The sequence below is a fragment of the Puntigrus tetrazona genome, chromosome 25, assembly GCF_018831695.1.
Source record: "Puntigrus tetrazona isolate hp1 chromosome 25, ASM1883169v1, whole genome shotgun sequence".
NCBI lineage: Eukaryota > Metazoa > Chordata > Actinopteri > Cypriniformes > Cyprinidae > Puntigrus > Puntigrus tetrazona.
The window spans coordinates 3,103,440-3,120,903 of record NC_056723.1 but is presented as its reverse complement, the minus strand read 5'-3'; the positions used below and the strand labels follow the sequence as shown (position 1 = coordinate 3,120,903).

Here is a 17,464-nt window from a genome sequence, read left to right as displayed (position 1 = left end):
TGAAACCCTGATTTTAGGCCTCTGTGATTTCACCTGACCTTGCACCTGCGCCGATTACTGGGTTGCTTTTTTTTTGGTTCACACGGCCTTCGGTGTGTTCTGTCGACCGAAAGACGAATAAACACTTTTTGACTCAAAATGTTTAGACTTTGACTTTGCCATTTTTCCCCCCTGTGGGATTTATGTTTTAAAGGATTTATGTTTTTACAGGTTTCACTCAATAGAAGCACTGTGCCCAGGCCTCAGAAAGGCTCTGAGTTTTTCTACTTGATGTTATGTGTATGTGCTGTGCAAAATGTCTTATCTACAGAAACAAGATATGGAGACTGCTGAGCCCATCTACTGGTCGAGAAGAAACAACTGCACCTGGTTCTGTGAAGGACACCCTGAGTGGGAGGAAGACGCAAGAATATAAATATCTTGTGAAATGTAGTGAGCATACAGGACTGCCCAGCATGCCTTTAATGCTGTTGTTCTGTATCCTGAGCTCAGTCTCAATTATTCTGACTTTATTAAACTAATTACGATAGTAAATTTAAAAGTAAGTCTCATCATTGACAGACCTGAACCTGGGAGGGAAACAATTGGATTTTTCCCAACACCCCCCAGGGAGAGAAAGCGAGGAACGCCTGCAACAAGATCATACAAAACTATACAAAAGTCTTGGCTTTTGGCCTCAGTTTAATTTAGGCATCTGTAAGTGTTTCTAGCTGTATTAATGCAACATGCACGCTAATGTGTTTCGACAGCGGCTGATTCCCTGCTTGTGAGCAGTCGTTTCGTACTGCATAAGCATTCATTTGGACACTTTCATCTGAGGCTATTTACAGTGTGCTTATTACAGGGGCAGTCTGCTTTGCTGCATGGAGGACAGCAGCGATAACCTCTTGTGGGAAAACTTGTGTATTGTTCTCAAACAGATTTTCTTGGATCGAGTGATTGCAGTTTCTGTTTTCTGCTTTTTCTTCATTAGAGTTTCGGTAGGATTCTTCTGCTTTCAGGAGGAAACAGGAGGGGTTTTTTTTTTCGCTGCGGTGGTTTGAGCACAACCACATTAGGGAGGATCACACACATAAACACCCACAAACTGAAATTACCCCTGCAGCAGACGTCTATATGCAGCCGATCTGGGAGAATCGAGGGATAATCTTGCCCTTCCGCACGGTTTGAGGCTCTATAATGATGCTTGCTAGTTTCTGGGTGGCTTTCAGCTCCCACCCAGTTTTAATAACAGGTAAGACGTCGGTCTCGGCATATTTGTTATCAGTTAGTACAGATCAAGGACTTAACTTAAAATAGTAATCAGCAGCTCTCTTCTACGTAAAGTCTGTAGCCTAACTAAATAACTTGGGTATCTAATATTAACAAAAATCTTGTGTCAGGTAGGCCTAATAAAAGTTATATTTATGTTCATTCACATACATACGAATATGCATTCGCATATATATATATATATATATATATATATATATATATATATATATATATATATATATATATATATATATATATATTTTTTTTTTTTTTTTTTTTTTTTTACCTCCAAGTTGCGCAGATTTAAACAAAAAACAAAATAAAAAACGTGTCGCCCTTTGTTGGTCGACTAAATGCGCGAATAAAAGTCCCGGAGCTCTCCATAAAAGTTATCATAAAATATTTCAGTGTCACTATTTGATATTATAAATATCATGTAAACAGTACGGTACTCAAACGATCATTTTAATGCCTCGCAGCATTTTATGAACACCACCAGATGGCGCTATAGTGTAATATACAGCAGAGCTCTTCACATTCAACAAATCACCGTTGTTTTGTGAAAAAAAAAAACTTAAAAAAAAATCCTAATTTATTATCAAATAGCGTGTATAACAACCGGAATATATTATATTATCTTGACATTTTTTTAGTAACATAAAACCTTTCTGTAATCTACATAATGCCGTTTGTGCAACTTTATTTAGTTTCTTCTGTGCACTTTTATTCACCCGTGCAGAGCACCCAAGAACCAGGGTCATTGTAGTTAACTTTAAATAGTTTGACTAAACTTAATCATTTATATTTTTTGGTTTATTTTAACTTGAGGTGGGCTGCTAAAACAAATGCATAAATAAAAATCAGTAAACGTATTAAAAGTAATAATAATATCGCGTTACAAAAACATTAGCAAAAGGCATATTAGTGATAATGCCTTGAGCCACTCATTATTTACGAGTCTTTTGGTCGGCTGGTGAGTTACTAATTCATGACTGCTGCTTGATCACGTGTGTCAACATTCTGACGTCACAGGCCGGCTTTATTTGATGTGCTTGAGTGAGCGCGTCAGCTGGTGGTGTACGCCTCGGCTGGCCCCTCCCCCCGCTGGATGTGGTTGGCCAGCTGGTGTCCATGGAGACGCAGCTGTGGAGTGGGTGAGAAAGAGTGGAGACCCCAGAACTCACGAGGGAAGACATCTGCCCTGTAATTTAGGTATGGCTCATGCACACCAGCGCTTTTCACGAGTACGGTACATTTTGGCCTTTTATTCCAATAAAAAATTGCCCTAACCCTATTGTTATTGTTAACTAGATTTGATCACACACACACACACAGTTAATATACAAGCCTGTTTAAGCTGAATTTTGTTATGAATGTAACACACACTCTTCTTCTTTCTTTTGTACAAATATCGCAGTTGAATGTATTTGCCAAGCTCATTCAACTTTCTTCGGTTTATGCCATCAACAAATGCTTTTGCTAGGTAAATAACAAAAAATAAATACTACAACGATTATCTTTGTGAGTGTGAGTTATGCTTTGTTTAACTATAAACCACTATTTTGTCCCAAAACAGCTAGATTGATTTAGGTTACGTTAATTGACGTTCATTCAGTTTTTGTATTTTTGTCCATTTTTTTTTTTTTTTTTTTTTTTTTTTTTTTTTTTTTTGCTATCGATTACTTTTAATTTTTGTTAAAATGCAATGCTGTTTAAACGATGTTTGATGTGCATTTCTCCCGCCCCACATTTATTAGGACTTTTAGCCTCAGACCCGTTATATCTGGTCCCCCAATTGTGACTTAGCTACATCCCATAGAAAACCACATCAACTAAAAGTAATTGAAGTCTTTCCTGTTCCACTCAACTCGCATGCCGGCTCTTTTATCGGGCATTTCTTTTATCTCGTGCGTACGGGTAAGTCCTTTGTAGTTCGGTACTCTGTCAATTTCAAGAGAGCTTTGAAACCGTAAGTTTGAAGCAAATACAATCAGTAGCTATAGGTGTAAAGCGCAGCTGTTTGCTGTCTGAGAGCGAACGCGCGCTCTGTGTCACACAGATGTTAAAAGCGCGCGAATGTCAAGCGGACCGCGTGTTTTTTTTGCATGCAGCACGCGCCATTCCGATGCGCGCGCTCCGGCAGGTGTTTTCGCGGGAGGTGTGGGAGGAGCGCGCGGGTCACGGAGCTTTAATTCGGCCTAATTTGCAGGTCAAAGCGAGATGGCACGCTCTCGCCCTTTCTTTTCATCTCTCCCGCGCTCCTTTTCATGCCTCCCGCTCGCTTTTGTTCTGCCTATGTGGTCTTGAAAACATTGAGCCCCCCCCCTCCCGTGCCCTCCCCCCGACGGCGTTTTCTTTCTTTTAGTTGCAATGCAAAGGCAATCTGAACAAGCCACTAATCCTAGTGTTAGGCTAATGCTGACGATGTTAGGCCTGCGGACAGTAATGATACCATCAGAAATCTTGAGGTTCATGCTATTACTTTGGTTAATTAATGTTGCAATTTTAATGCTAAGTTTTAATGTGAATCGATATATTAACAATTATTCCAATGTTTTTTAATGTACTCTATTTTTTTTTATAATGTAAACATTGTTTTAAGTCATAGTCTGTGTCCTTAATTTCTCTTTCCATTTTTTTTACATAGCTACATTGACACTGCCCATGAAAAATATTAGAAAAAATATAATTGAAACTTTTAAAATAAAATAAATAACTTTTAGACTAAAATAAATGTAAACTTGCAGCGTTTTTAAGTTTAGTTTATCTTTAAGTAACTAAAAAGAAAACTTTAGAAATAAAACTATATAACCATTAAATATACATAAAACAGAAAATATAAATACCATTATGATTCAAAATATTAAGTGACCATATATAATATATAAATACATTTGTCTCAAATATTAATTCCTATTAAAAATAGCCTACAAGTTGAAACCCTTAAGCAATGATCAATTAAATTTTTCACTACATTTTTGTGTCCATTTTACTTTTTTTCTTATTAAAAATTACAATCATGATTAAATGTCATTGCCGTTTTTTGCAACTGTGAAATGTCATAATTTCTGAGTAAGAAATATTTTTACACCATTTTTTTCAGTGCGTTTTTACATGTTCTTACCACGGCGTTACCAAGGTAAAGTGTCTTTATCTGGAGCTACAAGATGTTTGGTAATAGTTGCTATATCTGCCTTACAGGACCCCAGTCAACACTATGAGTGAACAGTGTATGCTTGAGAACATTAGCTTGTTATTTTCAATTATATATTTAGCAGGCTATAGGGTAAAAAAAAAGAAGACAACTTATGTTGATATATACACCCACATTTATTAAAAAGGAACTTCTGTACAACAATGAAAGACATGGCTCAGGATTTGGCTTCATTTTTAGCCACATGGAATGGAAAAAGTAAAAAACAATAAATAAATAACTTACATTACAAATATATACTTGGTGATATATCTATATATTAGGCAATAAATAAGCGTACTTGTCCTGACTTTAATTTAAAGTTACTTCTAAATTATACACCGTAAAGAGCAACCTGAGCTGCTCCTGTGTGATTAAACGGCACACGCAGTGAATAAATACGATTTCAGAATCACAGCATCGCGTAATAATGCGAGTCAGACTCTGAGTAGTCATTACTTCCGGCCTTTTCCCGCCACCACTCTGTGACTCAGGGACCGGTGGCTTTTTTTTCCGCTTCTTCTCCAAAAGAAGCGTTTTTTTTATTGCCAGTTTCCGCTTTCCTTGCGAACGGCGTCCGTTTTCTTTCTCTTCCCGTAAAAATCTACAAGAGAACAAATGGACGACGTTAAAAAACACGAACACTTTGCTTTTTGAAGAAATGCGACGGCGTACGCCTTATCGCCGTTTATTTTTATAGCGCGTCGCGTAATGTTTACCTGTAATGCGCGTGCCTGCGAGTCTCTCGGTCCGGTCGCGAGCGGCTGCCTTGCGGGATGCTTTTCTTCGGTTGCACTTGTTTATCGGGTTCTTTTGGTTCAAAACCTTCACTGGACGACCCCCACATTTTAGGACAACTTGGGCGATCCGTTCTGTCGTCTTCAAGGCCACTAAAGGCTTGTTTGATGCGGCAGTCGTTTCTCTGTAAAATTGCGGACAGTCCTCAGCTCGGCATTCCTCCCACTTTAAAGCCCCTTCCAGCGGCTGCCCTTCGCCGAAACTGAAGTTCCATCTCAGCTGATCTCGTTCAGATATTTCGCTTAGTTTGGACGACAATTCTCGCCTGAGTTTGTCGTGATCCACCGGTCCGAACAGATTCCTGCGCGTTCCCGTGCGCCTCGCCTCCGCGCTCCTCTCAGGAACGGTTTCCCTGGCGATGGTGGAAAACAGGACGGCGGACATCGTCGATGGCGGACAAATCGGTTTTAAATCCCAAAGGCCAATAAAAGTCGGTGTGAATTACAACACACGTCGTTATAAACCGTAAAGAGCCAGATCTGGCCGTGATTTAATCTCGTCAGATTTAAAGTCCTGCGCCTCAACGGCGTAAAACCACAAGCTCCGCTCCTATTGGTCAACATCCCCCACACTTCTGGTTGTATTGTTAGATCCGCCTCTCATTGTCTGTGATTGGTTAAACCCGCCTGTCTTCTGCTGTGATTGGTTGTGCCTCGTTGCCCCACGCTCTGTTTTAATACTTTTAGCGGCTCACGTCTCACCACCTGGAGTAAAATACGGTAAACTAAAAATAACAGTCCAATTAATTCAACAGTAATTATAACCCAATACATGAAAACGACACACATCAAAATATTAACATAGCTGCTTAAAGCTATTTTTCTAAACATGTTGCATGTTATATACGAGTCATATACAAATTAAATATAATTTGACAGTTTTATTAGAATAATATACAATAAAAACATTTATTTCGTTTGCCCGTAAAGTAATCTCATATTACATTTTAACAAGTTCTTAACTGACACTGTTTTGTCTTTGCTAACTACACTATAAATTTTTATTATAGTCATGTACATTATTTGCTTTTACATGTTGAATTTTTGTATTTTTATATTTTAGTTGTAAAAATATTGTTCTGGGACAAGAAAAAAACAACAACAGTAGTATCTGATTAACGATTGAAGTGATTAAGAAGTAGCAAAACTAAATAAGCGCTTTATTATATTAATCGAAATTGCTATGAAGTTAGAAACGTATAATAAAATCACGAAACTATATACACATTTCAGTGTTAATGTGTATATAGTTTCTAGTGGAGGGGAGAAATGAATTGTTTTGTGAATAGTGCAACAGCGCCCCCTTTCGATAGCAGTGTGTTATTACGTTGAATAAACTTTGAGGCAAATCTAAATAAATCAGATAAGAAGTTTATGACCTTGATAAATGCTGGCTTCAGTCGTCGTATTTATATTCTGTTATCTGTGTGTTTTAGTATTGGAGTCAAATACACTCGCATCTTTCTCTGCAACAAGCAAATGAACAATGTTTATTAACAGGTTGTGGACACCACTGCTACGCAAAAACGGGAGATAATGTGTTTTGCATAAACAGACTGCTTACATAATGCATGGAAATTATCGCAGTGTTGTCTATTAGTTCCGGTTTAATGTACTTTAACTGTGGAAGGCATGGTCTCTGTGATCATGGGATGGAAACTTCTTATGGTTATGTAAACCTTTCCACCACACCTCATACAATCTGTCATCGTGTGTTTAAACCTGACGAGATTGTTAGTCTTTATTTGAAAGATTGTTTAATTTTAATAAACCTAATATATATATATATATATAGTGTAGGTTAGTACTTTCAACAGTTACAGATGTATTAAACGTATGTGCATAAACAATAAATAATACATAATTAGGTGCTCATCACTGATCGTGGATACAGAAAGGCTTTTTGTGCACATGCTTCGATGACCGAAAACACAAATTTGTGACGCCGCCTGTCGGATGAGCGGAAATGACGCCATGCCGCGCGACCTTACGATGGTTATATTTTTCTGAAGCGCACGAGAGGTGCGCGTGCGCCCGCGGCTCTCTGAAAATTGTTTTATTGGCCTTCACAGGATGGTGCGTTCGCGTTGCGCTAGTGTATGAAGCTCGAGGAGGTCATCTTCCTGCCGGTTCTCAAAACCCGGGCTTCACGAGCGGGCTTTTTATCCGGTTAGTGCGCTCGCGCTCCGTTACCGGCCAGTGGCGGGACGCGCACGAGCCTCTGTGGCTGACTGTGATTTTAGTAGTTTTATGTTTTATTCCAGGTTTAAGTCTCCGCACAGCTGGTTTAACTAGTTCAGGTGATTCTTTGTCGGTTTGGGTTGGTTACCGGGCTGTGGTGATTTCTTCTGGATTAGTTAGTTCGGTCTTAAATCTCAGCGCAAATGAGTTGGGTTTGGGTTAGTTAGGATTAAGTTTTTAATTTCAGGTGTGTCAGTCAGGATTAGCGTGGTTGTCAATCACAGCATGGGTATGTTGGGTTAGTGGTCAGTTTAGTTGCAGGGTAGGTTGAGTCAGGTCAGCCCTGTTGGTTTAGTTCAGTTTGACATGACAGATCTGTTGGGTTACAGATAGTTCAGGTGGCAGCTAGGTTTAGTTCAGTTTGAAATCGCAGGTGTCTGTTAAGTTTAGGTTGGAAGTCATATATGTGTTGTGTTAGGCTGAGTTTGGTTCATGCGGGTTGGGTTTAGATAGCTGTCAGTGAAATTACAGGTGGGTTAGGTTAGGTTTAGTTTAGTTCAGGTTTAGTTTAAGCTCTGCCGTGATGGCTAGAGGCGAGTGGAAGAGGTCAGGCACAGATGATCTCCAGTTAACCGGCCGCTCTGAGTGTGAAGTGTTCGATGATGGAACCAACACGTTCTTCTGGTGAGTTAAAGTCTCTCCTGTTATGGTTATGTTTATGGTTATGTTGATTAGCTGATTATCTCCTTCGATTTCATTTTCTTTCTGTGGTGAATGCATGTAGCTAGGGATATGTGTGTGTGTGTGTGTGTGTGTGATGTCCAGAGACGGTTCAGTAGTATTACAGCTTTGCTCGGCTTTTCTCTCTTCTGCAACCTCAGCAGAATGGCACTCGATCAATTAAAGGCTTTAAGATGGACAGATGCTGCGGACAAGACTCTTTCTCTCCTAGTCTTACGCAGAACTATAAAGAAGAAAAACATGACGGATCGGCATATATAGATGATATCAAATGCCATTATTTGTTGACGTTTATGTTTCATAATATACTAAAATAATAATATTAATTGTTTTTGTTCATCACAATAACCATAATCTTAATAATTATTGTATTCATAATAATAATAATAATACAATAACTATGCTATTTGTATGCATAAATTGCTTATTTTAGTTTTCAGACAATATTATCATTCTTTTTTAATCTTGATTTTTAATGCAGTAATTAATGTAAATGTAATTATTGTTAATATTTATGATGACGATAATAATTTTTTATTTTATTTATTTTTATTGTGAAGTACCCCTTTAAATACAATGCTTTTCTTAATTAAACTTAGGCTTGGAAGTGTTATTATTTAAAGTTACCTACATAATTTACTTGCATAATTGTTGAATAAAAACTTGACTTCTTAAAGGTCAAATAACCCGTTTGAAAATCAATTCCAAGAACTAGAATTGTTAATGAATTGCAGCACTCTCCTCTCTCCCCGTATCTGTGTGTGTGTGTGTGTGAGGTGTGGTTGTGTTTATAATCAACCTGTAGACCAGCTCAGCAGGTTTTGAATGTGGAAAAAAGCCCAAACCAGACTTCTGAATGCAAGCTCTGTGCTCTTGTCTGTTTTTTTTTTTTTTTTTTCTGCAGGAGGGCACATACTGTGACAGTGCTGTTCATCCTGACTTGCGCTCTGGTTTATGTGACACTATTGGAGGAGACGCCGCATGACACGGCGTACAACACTAAAAGGTATGGCTGGCATTCAGTCAGTGCGTCCTTTAAACTTTAGCACCGAGAACAGAATGCGACTCGCAGCGCCAGAGAATGAGATGCACTGTTTCCTCCTGAAGTTAAAGTGGTCTGATGTGGACAGAAATGCCACATGGCTATAGCTGGGATGGCCTTGGCAAGCGGCACGCTTTCTATTGGCTAACAGGATTATGTGTGACATCTGCTGCTGATCACAAAGTCCAGGTCACAGATTGACCTGCTGTGCTTAAAGAAATAGACCTGTCATCATTTACTCAGCCTCAGGTAGTTCCAAACCTGTACGAATTTGTTTTAATAAAATACTACGGACGTCAGTGGTGACCAAAAACAGCCTAGTTAATGAACTTTCTTCAAAATATCTTCCTTTGTGGTCGGCAGAACAAGGAAATGGGTATATAGGTCATACGGTTTTGGAACTAGTGAGTAAATGACAGAATTTTCATTTTTGGGTGAACTATTCTTAGCAGCTAGTATTTCAAAGTGTGTAGATTAAGTTTTGATGCAACCTCTAAATATTGAACTTTTTTGAGATGACCACCTGACACACTTAACAAAAGGTGGGTGTATATATGTATGTATATGTGTATATATGTATGTGTGTGTATATGTATATATATATGTATATGTATGTATATTTCACACATAATTAACTTCTTTTTTTTTTTTTTTTTTTTTTTATTGATGCCATCAGCCCTCATATTTTAATTTTAACTCGCCTAAGGTCATTGATTTCCTGGTGTGAAAATCGCTTTTCCCATTATTCCGCTGGGATTCTTCTCCAATCAGAGAACCGTTGAAGTCCATTTTCATCACTAAATAAAAATAGTAATTGTGCCTTTTCATCTCATGATTCCTGACCTTTGTAATGCATCAAATAAATCATAAACCCTGAAAGTCATAATTGCAACTTTATAACTTCAGTTGCGTGTTAGAAAGTCGGAATTGTGAGATATAAAACTTGCAATTTTCCTTCAAATTTAACTTTGTAACCGATAATTAAAAGTTTGTATTTGTAAATTGTTAAAAAAAGTCAGAAATGAGATAAACTTGCAATTGCGTAGAAAAAAAATCCAATTGACTTTCTCATGATTGCTACTTTTATATCTTGCACTTCTGACTTTATAATTCAAATTTATGTCACACATTTCTAAAAAAAACCAGATTCCCCTTGTTGATTTGGTTTATGAATCTTAAACAAATTTCTAGGGTGGAAAATAATAATGAAAATTTAAGTACTAAAACCTAAAAATGTAGGTGTCCATTGTTTCCGTTCATTCTTCTATTCTGTTTATTAGCGGTTGCATAGCAATGTCCTTGAAACAATATGACAGTGAATTTTACACCACTCACATTTCCAGTGTTTGTTTTTAATTTGTGTGCGTTTTTTCTATTTCAGAGGGATTGTGGCAAGTATTCTGGTGTTCCTTTGTTTTGGAGTAACCCAAGCTAAAGATGGTCCGTTCTCACGTCCTCACCCAGGTAACTTTCTGTGATCAAACCCTAATTGAAATCAGAACAGTAACCCTTATTCAGAGATGATTTAACCTTAACCCAGCTTTCACATCACGTTTGAGCGGCTGTAACTGTGAGGTCTCGTGGTGCTGTTGAGGTGGAGTAGCTAAAAGTAGACTTAACCACAGGTTTTAGTAATGTGACATTCGCTCAGCTGTTTTAAGAATAGCGCAGCTTTTCCAGTAATATGCTTTCCTGCAACCAACAGTGATGCGTGACTAAACAAATACATCATAGTTTTTCATGTTGCATTACAATTGTGCGAGCTGATACAATCATCAGGTTGCAGATTGACCTTGCAAGTCGTGTCGAGAAGACTGATTCATTTGTCTTCTTAGTGAATCAGTTCATAAAAATGATTCACTCAGTAGTGTTCCCAGTCTGTACATGGCATTTTATGTTTTCTTTGTGTTGCAATATAAAGTTAAATGATTAAATTGCAGCATTGATGTAGATTATTGTGTGTGTGTGTGTGTATATATATATATATATATATATATATATATATATATATATATATATATATATATATATATATATATATATATATATATATATATATATATATATATATATATATGCATGCGTGTATTTTTACTTGTATTGTAAATATAGGAAGAAATTATTAGAATTGTAGTTTTACAGTTCTTTATAGAAAATCAGCATCGTAATAAAGTTGTTTTTAATTGATAGTTATATTTCTATATAATCACACCTTTTGGAAGCTGCAGTCCTGAAAAAGTTTTTTTTTTTTTTTTTTTGCACTCAGGGAATGCAAGATTTTACTTGAAAATAAATATATTTTTTAAATAATATAATTTACCTGCTATTTGATTTTATTTTGTGCAATGGCAATTCACAATGGATATCCACCTTGTTGCTAGTTTATTTGGGTCATGAGTCTTTAAAAAAGTAAAAAAAAAGTCTAGGCTGAAAAAATGTTTTTGGAACAAAGGTCACTGTGGCAATTTTTACTATTGTATTTTTCTATTCTCTTCATTAGCATTTACCTAGCAACGACTTAGAAACACCACTGCTGTGAAACAATATAGCTTTTGTAGTGGCTGCTGCTTATTAATTTGTAACATAAACTAATTAAAGACAAAGATTGACAGTAATTTAACTTCTGTAAATTATGAGATGACATTAGATTTAGATGAGACATGGTTTAAAAGAGAGTTTCAACATAAAAAACAATGAACATACTGTCATAGTAACAGTAACAACAACTCCTGCAAAATGCTCTCTGTTGTGCTCGCTGTTATGAAGCCCGACTTGCTTTGCTGGACGAGCTGGAAACCTGAAAGATGATTGAAGGTCTCCTCCTCCGGTCATTCAGGCTTCTAAGGGGCACGAGATAACCAACAAATCTAGACACTAATTATACGCTGAGCTAACTGTCAAAGTGAACGGTGTTAAATTTCAATCCTGTGAGGTATGCGAGGTCATTTCAGAAGACAAGAGTGTCTGTGGACTCCAGCATAGAGACGCTCTTTAAAGACGTAGATGCAAACAAGGGGTTGTAGTCTAAAGGGCTTCAGTCATAATCTCATTTCCTTAATTCAGACATGTTTGCAAAAATCAAAACATTGACCAAATGCTTTGTTAATATGATGGTACCTGATGGCTCACAGAAACACTGATTGCTATATATTTTTTGTTGTTGATTTGAGAAACATTTTCTGTCATTTTAATTTCTTGTAATTGTATTTTTGTGTATCTGAAGTTGTATCAAGTCTCCTGTACTATTTGTACTATTTGCCTTGAAAATAATATTTCTGATGAGCCATATAATCTTAAATAATTAACCCTGATTGTGTGATACAGAAAACAAACATTTCAATCTTCAACGTAACCTCCCCATGATTTTGTAGTTATTTGTATATTAGTGCATTAATGTTTTTAGATGGTGTTTATGGATATGTTTTTGTATTTGCAGCATACTGGCGTTTCTGGCTATGCGTTTCTGTTGTGTATGAACTCTTCCTCATCTTCATCCTGTTTCAGGTTTGTTATCAAAAGCATCAGAAATACAGCTTGACTCATTTTCTTCTGTATTGTGTCATACTGAAATGTCTTTGTCTTTCAGACAGTGCATGATGGCAGGCAGTTTATGAAGTACATTGACCCAAAGCTCGGTGTCCCTCTTCCTGAAAGAGATTATGGCGGGAACTGCCTCATTTATGACCCTGGACATCCTGCCGACCCCTTCCACAATATCTGGGTATGCATTAAAATCAATATTAATAAACAACATTGACTCGGGTAATGCATCAAATGCAACAGTTGCGTCTGTTATGGCTAGTCACTTAAATAGCCATCTGAACATTCTTAACAGATTTATTATGCATATACAGCAGGTTAGAGATAATGTACAGTCATTTGTGTATGACCCAATCAATTCTGTTATGCTGAACATGGTATGAGCGTGAATCAGCTTTAAAGTTCTGCAATTTGATGCATTTTTAAATCAAACCGAATCAACTTTTTTTCTTTAAAATAACATGTGTTGACTAATAGGTAAGGCCAAGGACATTTATCCACATAAACAGAGCCCATTATAATATTGCGTTGTATAGTTTTTGCAGCATCAAGGTTATTTTGATTATTATTATATTATTCTTCCAACAGGACAAAATGGATGGATTTGTTCCTGCCCATTTTCTCGGCTGGTACATTAAGGTTGGTCAAAATCTGGTCTGTGAACTCGACTAATGTCAGCAGACGGCATCAAAAATTGAATCAGAAACCATGTGTTTTGTGTCTGTGTGTGTCAGACGCTGATGATCAGGGACTGGTGGATGTGTATGATCATCAGCGTGATGTTTGAGTTCCTGGAGTACAGCCTCGAACACCAGCTGCCCAACTTCTCGGAGTGCTGGTGGGACCATGTGAGTGAAACGAACCCGAATACACCCCGTGAATCATGCATCGTCTTGTTTTAAAAACAAATCCTCATGAAGTGACTCTCTCCTGCCGCAGTGGATCATGGATGTGTTGGTGTGTAACGGGATGGGCATTTATTGTGGCATGAAGACCCTCGGTTGGCTCTCCATGAAGCCCTATCAGTGGCAGGGATTGTGGAACATCCCAACATACAAGTAAAAACACGATAAACCTCTGAAAAGATGAGTCTGCAGGTCAAAAACCTGAAATGACGTTTTTCACTTTTTTTTTAAGGGGGAAAATCAAACGTATTGCCTTTCAGTTTACACCGTACAGCTGGGTGAAGTTTGAGTGGCGCCCTGCATCTAACCTGCGAAGATGGTTGGCGGTGTTGGGGATTATTTTCATGGTGAGTCAAATGATCAGTGCTTGCACAATGGTTTTGACTGGAAAATAACAGCTTTTTCTCATTCTTTCGCAGTTTTTATTGGCGGAGCTGAATACGTTTTATTTGAAGTTTGTGTTGTGGATGCCCCCTGAACATTATCTGGTGCTTTTGCGGCTCGTCTTCTTTGTGAATGTGGGTGGCGTGGCCATGCGAGAGATCTACGACTTCATGGATGATCCGTAGGTTCAGTCTAGATCTGTTGTCCGTGTAGGCTGCTACCTTCTAAGATGGCATTTTGGCTTAAAGGAATAACCCAAAAATTATATTTCAGGCCATCCATGATGTAAATTTTTCTTCATCTGAACAGATTTGGGGATATTTCGCATTATAGTGTGGTTTTTTTTCTTTGAGACATGCTAATGAGGCCTAAAAATATGACCTAGTTTGGCAGCTCACTAGAAACAGTTTTTTTTTCTGTGCTGCCATACATTTATTGTGTGTTTTGTAGAAAGTAAATCTAATGCATCATTTGGATTCTAGGAAATTCCATACAAAGTTGGGCCAGCAAGCGTGGATTGTGGCGGCCATCACCGTTACAGAGTTTCTGATCGTGGTCAAATACGATCCCAACACCATTATGCTGCCAATCCCCTCCTTAATCACACAGTGCTGGATACTCGGAATCGTCCTTATCCTTATTTGGACCTTATGGCGGTTCTTCATTCGGTAATAAACCTGCAATATAACTCACACAATGGCGAAATAAAATAGTTTTTATTAATAGAACTGGGGCAATAAATTGATGCATTGCAGTCTGCATGGACTGCGAGATTTTTGAAATGCATCACGATTCTCTCTGAAATTGATTCTGAGGTTAGTTTTTAACAGCAGATGTCACTAGTTTATTTATTTTTTTTTTTGGGGTACTTTAATTGCAAATGAAAAACAGCCCTTGTCATGTGAGTGATTTAAATGTGCTTGCGCCTTAGCTTTTATGATGAGAATAATGTAAAAACAGCCCACTTAACCCTTGAAACCCTTATAATTCACTTCAACCTTTTCAAACCGTATGAATGATTTTATGTTCTGGTGGTTTGTGTGAAAGAACTGTAAGCGAGCCGTTTCTAAAGCATGCCATCTGCTGTTTAAAATGAATCGATTCAAGAGAAAATTGCAATGCGTTCAGATAATCGTATAATCGATGCAGAATAATTATTTGATTTATGATGCATCAATTTAATGTATTTAATTTAATCAATTGTTAATTTCTGCCCAAGTATATACCGTTTTGCTTATTTTTTAAAGAATTTAAAGAGTATTTTCTTGTCTATATAGATGCGTGTATGAGAATTGCTTAATTTTTTTTATTGATATACACGCACTGTATATAATTTGAAATATATAATTGATTTTTTTAATGGTCAGAATCATGAAGGCATCCTTGCTGCAGATGCTATATAATATATATATATGTATGTATATGTGTGTATGTGTGTGTGTGTATATATATATATATATATATATATATATATATATATATATATATATATATATATATATATATATATATATATATATATATATATTTATTTATTTATTTATTTATTTATTTATTTATTTAAAAAATGGGTAACTGGTAAAAAAAAAAAAAAAAAAAAAAAAATTCTCATTGTTTGATTGTGTTAGTAGTTTTTATCTGTATTTTCTAGTTTACATATTACTTGCTTGATCAAAATAACCCAACTGCAGTTTGATAGATTTTTTTTTTTATTATTATTATTTTCATCTATGCAAATGTACTTTTCATACGTATATTAAAGAATTAGAGTGAATAAATGTCCTGACTAACACGTTGACTGACCAAGTGTTCTGCGTTGACAGGGACATCACGCTCCGATACAAAGAAACACGTCGGCGCAGACAGGAAGGATCCTCGGAGCGAGTCCCTGGACACGCCGAGGGCAGCAATCTAGCCCCATCAGGCCGTAGCAAACTCAACGGCAGTATGGACGCGGTCCGACACAGGAAGTCATGAATCCCTCCTTCCACGCACAGACAGCCGTGCAACTAGGCGGCTGGACACGCGTTTGTGTAATAATCCTGTTCAGATCATAACCAACGCTCATGGTGTCTGTCAAGCTGCATCCAGAGAGACGATGCCATCATTTTCTCTCCCTGCGGAGAAGGTTGTGTATATTTAGGAAAACTGTCTTTGTAGCTGTTACATAGGTGAGGCGTTTAAGGTTCGGGGTCCACTGTCCCTCTGGTTTTGGGTTTAACGATCGGTGCTATGCAGGAAGACACATTTCGATGCAGAACACTATGCAGTGAACGGTAGTGAAAGTGTGCGCACAGCCATTTCTGAATAAAACTGTTCTTTTTAAGTTGCATTTAGCAAGGTAGGAACACAGGAAAGGTCCTGCTTGAGCTATAACACTATATTTAAAATGCTACAAGAATGTAATTACTTAGTCGGCTGTGACTTTCTGCTATGCTTAGGATGCTATAGGAAGTTAGCGTGCCTGTTACACAAGCACCTCACACAAAGGACAATCCTTCTGACCTGTTAAACACTGGTCGATGCCATTACTGGACCAAAATCAAAGAACTTTATTTTCCGTTTGCATGCGTGAATTGTGTGCGTGAAACCATAGCGGCCAAAACATTCATCGTGCTGATGCTGTTTTTATTTCTGCAGGGAAACCACAGACACAGAACTTCGTGTTTTTGGGATCGATAAATAAAAAATAATCATCAGGAAGTCATCCCAAAGTTTATGCTGTAAGTGTATCGGGCCGTTCGTGTATCTGGTCTCAGTGAGTGGGTTGCGTGTTGATGTGTTGTGGTAGTGCGTCTGTATTCTGATAATGTGCAAGTCCAAAAACGGCCTGATCTGATGTATCAAACGCCATTTATAATCTTACTGTGAATGTAAACGTCTAGCGCTAGTTTGACTTCAGCGCCAATGCCTGAGCTGTTACCGTTTTGTTTCATGTTACTGAAGGTGTTTAGGGTTCGCTTTGATTGAACTATGAGGGAAAAGTTAAAATCGCAGTGTATGTTCTTGTCAGGGTTTTTTTTTCTCTGAAATCTTTGTGGGACCATTTCATGATCTGTCTGCCTCTGCATGTTCATGTAAACATGTTACATAGGAATGAACGACTGAGTTCATATTTTATAATGTTTTCAAAAAATAAAAGGGAATTCTTCCTCTTAACCCTTTTTTTTTTTTTTAATGTATGAAATGTTTGTGACATTTCATATTGGCTGTTTTTGACAGTTACTTTTGAAAAGTTAGCTTATTTGATACAAGCAGGTTTGATTTCAGATAAGCCTTCTTGGTTTTTGTTAGTTTCAAACCAGTGAAATGTAGGATACATGTAAGAAATTGTGTTAGCTTTATGCTATAATAAAGAGCTAAACGTACTATAATTTTAGTTTTCGATTGTTGGAAACTAATGATTCAGGTAAGAAGTCCCCAGATC

At 37.3% G+C, this 17,464-nt stretch overlaps 2 protein-coding genes across 2 annotated transcripts; one reads left to right on the top strand and one right to left on the bottom strand.

The window, feature by feature from the left end:
- Positions 1-4,565: 4,565 nt before the first annotated feature.
- On the bottom strand, positions 4,566-6,092 carry cdkn1cb (cyclin-dependent kinase inhibitor 1Cb). Its single transcript, XM_043227925.1, has 2 exons — positions 5,167-6,092; positions 4,566-5,051 (listed from the first exon to the last, which is right to left on the bottom strand). Exons 1-2 carry the CDS (start codon positions 5,627-5,629, stop codon positions 4,990-4,992), a joined length of 525 nt encoding a protein of 174 aa, XP_043083860.1. The 5' UTR covers positions 5,630-6,092; the 3' UTR covers positions 4,566-4,989.
- A 1,133-nt stretch (positions 6,093-7,225) lies between these two features.
- ptdss2 (phosphatidylserine synthase 2) lies at positions 7,226-16,829 on the top strand. Its single transcript, XM_043227881.1, has 12 exons — positions 7,226-8,109; positions 9,071-9,172; positions 10,590-10,672; positions 12,645-12,712; positions 12,795-12,929; positions 13,337-13,387; positions 13,483-13,596; positions 13,688-13,806; positions 13,886-14,000; positions 14,073-14,218; positions 14,520-14,705; positions 15,861-16,829. Exons 1-12 carry the CDS (start codon positions 8,009-8,011, stop codon positions 16,012-16,014), a joined length of 1,374 nt encoding a protein of 457 aa, XP_043083816.1. The 5' UTR covers positions 7,226-8,008; the 3' UTR covers positions 16,015-16,829.
- The last annotated feature ends 635 nt before the right edge of the window (positions 16,830-17,464 follow it).

What these genes read in the sequence shown, in the direction of transcription:
- cdkn1cb (XM_043227925.1), bottom strand. Translation starts at nt 5,629, where the DNA reads ATGTCCGCCGTCCTGTTTTCCACCATCGCCAGGGAAACCGTTCCTGAG. An exon ending in CGCAGGCACGCGCATTACAG is followed by an intron (nt 5,052 to 5,166) that starts GTAAACATTACG and finishes GTTCTCTTGTAG; the next exon opens with ATTTTTACGGGAAGAGAAAG.
- ptdss2 (XM_043227881.1), top strand. Translation starts at nt 8,009, where the DNA reads ATGGCTAGAGGCGAGTGGAAGAGGTCAGGCACAGATGATCTCCAGTTA. An exon ending in ACCCCTTCCACAATATCTGG is followed by an intron (nt 12,930 to 13,336) that starts GTATGCATTAAA and finishes TTCTTCCAACAG; the next exon opens with GACAAAATGGATGGATTTGT. An exon ending in TTATGGCGGTTCTTCATTCG is followed by an intron (nt 14,706 to 15,860) that starts GTAATAAACCTG and finishes CTGCGTTGACAG; the next exon opens with GGACATCACGCTCCGATACA.